The sequence below is a fragment of the Physeter macrocephalus genome, chromosome 19 (genome assembly GCF_002837175.3).
Source record: "Physeter macrocephalus isolate SW-GA chromosome 19, ASM283717v5, whole genome shotgun sequence".
NCBI lineage: Eukaryota > Metazoa > Chordata > Mammalia > Artiodactyla > Physeteridae > Physeter > Physeter macrocephalus.
Genome location: NC_041232.1, coordinates 68,086,491 through 68,093,671, shown reverse-complemented (window position 1 = coordinate 68,093,671; position 7,181 = coordinate 68,086,491). Strand labels below are relative to the sequence as shown.

General features: G+C 34.5%; 1 protein-coding gene across 2 annotated transcripts in view; it reads right to left on the bottom strand.

Moving 5' to 3' along the window:
• Nucleotides 1-7,181, bottom strand: part of C19H18orf54 (chromosome 19 C18orf54 homolog) — a 45,471-nt gene that overhangs the window by 36,327 nt on the left and 1,963 nt on the right. For both annotated transcript variants that reach the window (XM_055080685.1, XM_007119477.4), the window contains exons 3-6: nucleotides 6,082-6,410; nucleotides 4,591-5,373; nucleotides 3,888-4,038; nucleotides 518-620 (exon numbers count right to left, since the gene is read on the bottom strand). In XM_055080685.1, the coding sequence (XP_054936660.1) occupies nucleotides 518-620; nucleotides 3,888-4,038; nucleotides 4,591-5,373; nucleotides 6,082-6,364 (1,320 nt within the window). In that variant the 5' untranslated portion in view covers nucleotides 6,365-6,410. The remainder of the gene's footprint in view (nucleotides 1-517; nucleotides 621-3,887; nucleotides 4,039-4,590; nucleotides 5,374-6,081; nucleotides 6,411-7,181) is intronic.

Below are 7,181 nucleotides of genomic sequence, written 5' to 3'. Positions count from 1 at the left end.
CTCCGGACGTGCAGGCTCAGCGGCCATGGCTCACAGGCCCCGCCGCTCCACGGCATGTGGGATCTTCCCAGACCGGGGCACGAACCCGTGTCCCCTGCATCGGCAGGCGGATTCTCAACCACTGCGCCACCAGGGAAGCCCCTAAATTTCCCATTTTAAATCATAGGGATGTATAATTGCATCTTAGAAACATAACTCTCAATAAGCAACCGCCCTATGGGAAAATATAATTTACTCTATAAGGGTCTGTTTTATGTTTTCCAGAAGAAAAAAAAAAAACCATTGTAATGACAATTTAGGCTCCCTGTAGAGTTCAATCCCAGGTCACTCTACTTTAGAATACTAAAATAAAATTATCAATAATTCTAGGAGTGATGGTTTTATGGATGTGTGTTGGGGAAGAAGGGATTTGAGTCATTTTTTGTTTTATACTATCTAAATAACTTAGAAATTATTATCTCTATACATTAGTCATAAATAGTCTTTTAATAAGTTAAAAAGATTTAACATCACCCACCTGATTATCATTATTTAAAAAGTCTTCAAGGAACCCGTCAGCATACTTTGCCCTTGAAGTTTGTTGAAGAAAATCATCAGAGTTAACCGGAACAGGAGATTTGCTAGGATTTAAGGATACGAGACAGCAAATAAGTTCCCAATTTACAAAAATTAGACAGTATATAACTGATGGTTATCATTTAAATTAAAGTGGTCACCACTAAATAACCATTAGGATTCATATTGATGCTGTTTACTGATTCCTTTACCTTCTCCCTAAACTTCTTCCTTCATCCCGCCCTATCTCCTTGCTTCTCCTTTAAAGCTTTAAGGAAAAACTATAAAAAAACTGAAGACATATTAGTCTCAACTAAACAAATAAGGCTTCAAATATAAATATCCTCCAAAAGCTCATTTGTTTGAAGTAAGCAGTGCATTTTTCCAATTAAACATTGTTAGTTACTCAATATTAATACACAAAACTGCCAGAAATTTATTAACAGTTTCTACTGGGATGGCAGATACATGCTCTTCTACGTCAAAGCAATAGGACAGACTTCTCCCCCAGAACTGGCACATATTAATACAGAGGACAGATTAAAGTGGGAGAAGGATCAATTTTGAAATTAAAATCCCTGAGTTCAAATACCAGTCCCACTCACTTATATGACTTCACAAAACTTTATCTTAACTTCAGTTTCTACATTTGTAGTCCCACTTATGTCACAGAAGTATTGCATAAATTAACTCTATATACCTGGCACATTGAATAGAGCTCAATAAATAATAGTTTCTATCTTGATGTTCAAGCAGAAGGAAAGGGCATCCCCAGCAAAAGTTAAAAATTTTCCCCAAACCAAATTCTATTAGTTACAGAGAATAAAGAAACTCATTTTATCTTTTTCATTTACATATCAATATAAGATGTGTCTCTAACTCAAGTACTCAGATATCTAAGAATCTTCTTAAAACATTTAAATGTCATAATGCTAATTTTTTCTCAATAATTAGCAGCACTTTATTATTGACTCATTTGATTTGTACTTTACTAGAAACTTTTTCTCGCTTACAAGTAGTCTTTTCTCCCATTCTTTACCAAAGAGTTTGTACATCCACCAACTATCATCAAAAAAGCATTTACCTGATTATAGAAGATGGGTGCTGGATACATAGGGAATCATTATACTATTCTTATATTTTTGTATTTGTTTGAAATTTTCCATTATAAAAAGTTAAACCAAAAAAAAAAAAAAATTGGCTGTAGTTATTCTATCTCTCAGCACACTACTTTGAGTATTTCCCAGTCAATTTTGTTTCTGATGACAGATTGATAATAATTTGTCATTATCACACTGAAGTCAGGTCTACTTCTTCTCACACCATCATTAATTTAATGTAAAACATATCCATCATAATATGAATTTAATCTTCCAAAAATAAACTACTGTACCATAAGGTACTAGGGCAAACCATTAATAATAATTATACGAGTCAGAAGTCATAGTATCTAATTACAAAATACATTTGATGCATTCAAAAATTTTACTCTTAATTTAAGCATCTCTGATATTATTTGCTCACCCATTTTGGTTCCATTTGAAAGCAAAGTATTGCAGCTATAGGATTTTACAAATATAGATACAAATAAAAATACAACCAACTGATAAGAAAATAAGAAATTAGTAAACATGAAAGATAAGTTTAAGAATTAAGTGAGCTAATTATTAACCCAAGTTTTTTTTTTTTAAGTTATTAATGAACCAGCAAGTGCGAAATGAAGCTAAACAAACAAAAAATACTCTGGATGATCATCGTCACTATTAAAATTTTTAAGAGAGCATGATAAATCAGAAACTGTCCTAAGTACCTTATATTTACTTCTTTTAACATCTTTATTGGAGTATAATTGCTTTACAATGTTGTGTTAGTTTCTGCTGTATAACAAAGTGAGTCAGCTATATGTATACATATATCCCCATATCCCCTCCCTCCTGTGTCTCCCTCCCACCCTCGCTATCCCACCTCTCTAGGTGGTCACAAAGCACTGAGCTGATCTCCCCGTGCTATGCAGCTGCTTCCCACTAACTATCTATTTTACATTTGGTAGTGTATATATGTCCATGCCACTCTCTCACTTTGTCCCAGCTTACCCTTCCCCCTCCCCGTGTCCTCAAGTCCATTCTCTACATCTTTACTCCTGACCTGCCCCTCGGTTCAACAGAACCATATATATATATTTTTAGATTCCATATATATGTGTTAGCATACGGTATCTGTTTTTCTCTTTCTGACTTACTTCATTCTGTATGACAGACTCTAGGTCCATCCACCTCACTACAAATAACTCAATTTTACTTCTTATTATGGCTGAGTAATATTCCATTGTACATATTTGCCACATCTTCTTTATCCATTCATCTGTCGATGGACACTTAGGTTGCTTCCCTGTCCTGGCTACTGTAAATAGTGCTGTATATTTATTTTCTAATCAACTGAATCCTCACAACCCCGAAATAGAAGTAATTTGTACAGAGTCTCAGCAAGGAAGTGACAAAGCCAAGATTCCAAACTAGAATTAGTCAGTGTCCACTTACAAAAATATAAGATGTTCAACTGAGAAGTAATCAAAAAAAGGATTCAGGAATTAACACACTGTCTATAACAGAACGAAGGCTTAGACAACTGAAGATAATAAATTATCAGAGCCTAAGGCAGGATACAGGATTACAAAGAATGCATTTCTGATGACTATACATGTAATAATATCACTAAAAGAAACTTTCATACCTAAGCTCTCGATTCTTCCTCTATACTCACATTCACAGGTATCTAGGTAAACACTTTTTAAATTATTCTGAGAAACTATGGCATAGAAAGGTTAAGTACACAAATGAAAACAATCTTAGAAACTGCAAACATTTACCATACAAGAAAATGCACCATCATTTACAGAAAATAATGACTAAGAAAGTAAACTGTAAATGAAAAGAAATGAATAACTCTAATACATGGAGAGAATATAGAGGGAGAAAGAACTTAAAAGTAAAAAAAGTAACAAGAATTTCATAGCCTTCTCCATTTGCAAAATAGTTGCTTTTGGTTCTAATTCCTCATATTTAATATATATCAATATTTTACAGTGCAACAAAAGGACCCTGTAACAAAGACAAAAATTATATAATGTACCTAAGATTATGAAATATTATGCCATCTTGTGGTAACAAATGAAAAATGCAATTTAAAGCAAGCAACACTGAAAGCTATGCTCTACAGAATTACCATGTTATTACCACTGTTAATTATCATTGTTATTTAAAAGATAAATCAGATGTCTACATGACATTCTTCATTTGGAAAACTGAATAGTTTTTCTATTGTACCTTACTTACAAAGTAACAGGAATATTTTCCCATGATCTTTCTGCTTCAAGTTTATCTAATGAACAAGGACTGTCATCCTTTTTCATAGACTTCGGTAATTCTTCAGTACAATGCTCTAGATTCCTCTTGGCCTTCAGGATAAGCAATTCAATTCTGTCACCTAATTTAAAAGATCACATTAATTCTTTAAGAAAAGAAATAAATGCAAAGCACAGCAAAACCTCACAAAGGCAACAAGAATTCAGATAATTTGGTATATACACATATCTGTAATAGCAAGCTACGTTAAAATGTGACATCTGTTGTGACACAAAGAAAAAAAGACAAGACATTTTCCAGTCACAAAATGCTACATAAATGAAGACCATAAGAGTTCAAAACAGATATATCATTTGATGGTTACATCAAGAATATGACATAAAAACCCCTAGATGTGAGGTCAAATTTACAGCACTTTCTTTGGTTCTTAAAAACAACAGGGCTTCCCTGGCGGCGCAGCGGTTGAGAGTCCGCCTGCCGATGCAGGGGACACGGGTTCATGCCCCGGTCCAGGAAGATCCCACATGCCGCAGAGCGGCTAGGCCAGTGAGCCATGGCCGCTAAGTCTGCGCGTTCGAAGCCTGTGCTTCGCAACGGGAGAGGCCACAACAGTGAGAGGCCCGCGTACCGCAAAAAAAAAAAAACAAGAACAAACAAACAAAAAAACAATTACCACTGAATGGCTTTTTGGATCCTGGGAGAAGTGGATTGTCACACTGACATTGGCTATGTTCAGAATCATATTTATATTCATTAACTAATCCTTTATCATCACTCAAGGAATGTGAATTGTTTGAAGGTTCAAACGAATATTCAAAACAATCTAATTTATTCATTAGCCGAGAAGTTCTTTGTGCCTGGGAACTATGCCTAGGGGAACAGTGATCTTCTTTAAATATTTGATAAATCCTTTGACTATTTGTATCGGAAAGCAAGTCTTGATTGTAGAGCCAGACTGGGTATTTGAAATCCGGTATACTCGTTATCCCTGAAACATTAAGGTCAGACTTCTGGCTAGTGAGCCATCTTGGGTAATTCTTTTCAAGATTGTGTTCTGAACTGTCCCTAAAAGATGATTTCTTGTTAAAAGATAAAGATGGTACAGAAACACATTTATTAGCCTTATTCACAAGTTTTGGGTTTTTCAGCCTACCACACTGCTTTCGTTTTACATTTGTGTATACAACCGGGGTAACTAAGTTATCCTTGCCCAGGAGAGCGGCTGGTTCTTGAAAATGTTGATTCTTTTCACTGTTGGATGAACTCAGTCTTCCAGTACGTTTCTTGCTTTTCTTGCTAATTCCGTGACCTGCTCCAACATAAGTGAAAGAAAACGATCCATCTGCTGGAAGTTTTAATAGATCATCAGTTGTTAGGCTAACGGAGTCCATGTCATTAATAGTCTGTCCTCTACAGGATAAGGACAAATCTTTTTTGTCATCAAGATTTTCAAAAGCTGAAAAACAAAGCATAGTTCTGTTTATCTTCCTGTATTACATATAAAAATACTTCATAATATTCAACAGTAAATGAAAATTAAGAATTAAGAATCATGTTTGCCATTTTCCCTTCTGGAATATATTACCCACTTCTAAGAGTAGAATGTAAACTTTTTCCACACTAGGGCCCATTCTGTAAGTGCTCAGTAAAGTGTTAACTGGATTATCAACAGATGCATTTTCCAAACTTGTATTCACGGAAACCTTACCAAGGAAAAACCCTTAACATCTTGTGAATATTACTATCCCACAGAATACAGATCAGGAAGACTAATATAGCCCTATCCCATCAATTGGAATTGATCAAGTATAAATTCTGAAAGGCTGAGATTTGTTTAAAGTCATTAAGCTAGTTAATGAAAGCTAGAACCACCAAGTCAATGCTATTTCCATTATGCTATAATAGAATGGCTTATGGATTTAGGATCAGCCATCTACTATTATTAGTCACATTTCATAAGCTTCTCCTCCAAGGTCAAAAGGGGATCTTACCTGAAAACTCCTGAGAACCAGAAAATTACAGAATCATTTAAGAAATATATCCAGATCTCAATATTACAAGTCATTTTTACCCCAAAAGAAGCATTTAGTTTTCCAAGGCTACAATACCTCTCTCAAAATGCTTTAAATCGGTAGGCAAAAAGAAAACAAAGAATAAAGCATACCATTCTTTGGTTTATAAACATAGTTGGAGAATTCTGGCATATTAGCAGAACATTTATCGATGTTAATCTTTCCAGCGCTTGCACCAAGATACATTTGGCTTAGATCAAAATCATCAATATAGGCCTGTAGAGCCTGAGATGCAGAACTGTACAGTCTATCCTTATACTGAAAAGAGCCATCAGAGTTGGAGGAATTACTACCACTCAGGTTGCAGCTTGCTAACAGAGAAGATACTGAAGATTCCCGAGAACAAACTCTGCACTTTGTATTTAATTTTGCCATGGCTTCCTCAAAATGGGTTATTTCTACTCATTTCTCTTAGAAACAACTGTAATACAAAAACAAAAGGTTAAAGTTCCAATTAAAAGGAATAATAGCTATACACAGAGAAATTACTAAATCTGTAAACGTTTTATAACTTTCTTTAAAAAATAAAATCCATTATCTATAAATTATTTTTAGGTAATGCACATTATAGATTATCTGTTTTAATTATTGTGAATTCCTTCATCATCAATTTAGAAAACATTTATTGATCACCTATTATGTGCCTGGAAGTATGTATACAAAAATCATCTAAGACTATGTATAGAAAGTACCAAGGGAAGAATACTCACTTTTTTTTTAAAGTCCTAAAAGCTACTGATGTACAGTCTTTTCTTATGCTGATATAGTCTATGACATCACAATACCTAACATTCCCCTATACAAAATATTTTTCAATTCTTAAGCCTACCACCACGTGCTGCACATAGTAGGTGCTTGATAAATTTTTAAAAGGCATCAAATGACGTAGCTGAAACAAGAAGGAACAATGGAGAATACCCACTTTCAACATTTTAAATGCCAATACGTAACTTTAGCCAACCCCTTCCCCCAAGACTTGAGAAAACAAAATAATATACAATATTCATTTATAAAGAAATAAACTGCAAGTCTTACCATATAATGAGCTGGCAAAATGTTCTTTTCCTAAAATAACACTGTCAATAATCATTTTCTGACATTCTTTTTTTTTTTTTTTTTTCTTTTTTTTTTCCGTATGCGGGCCTTTCACTGTTGTGGCCTCTCCCGTTGCGGAGGACAGGCTCTGGTCGGG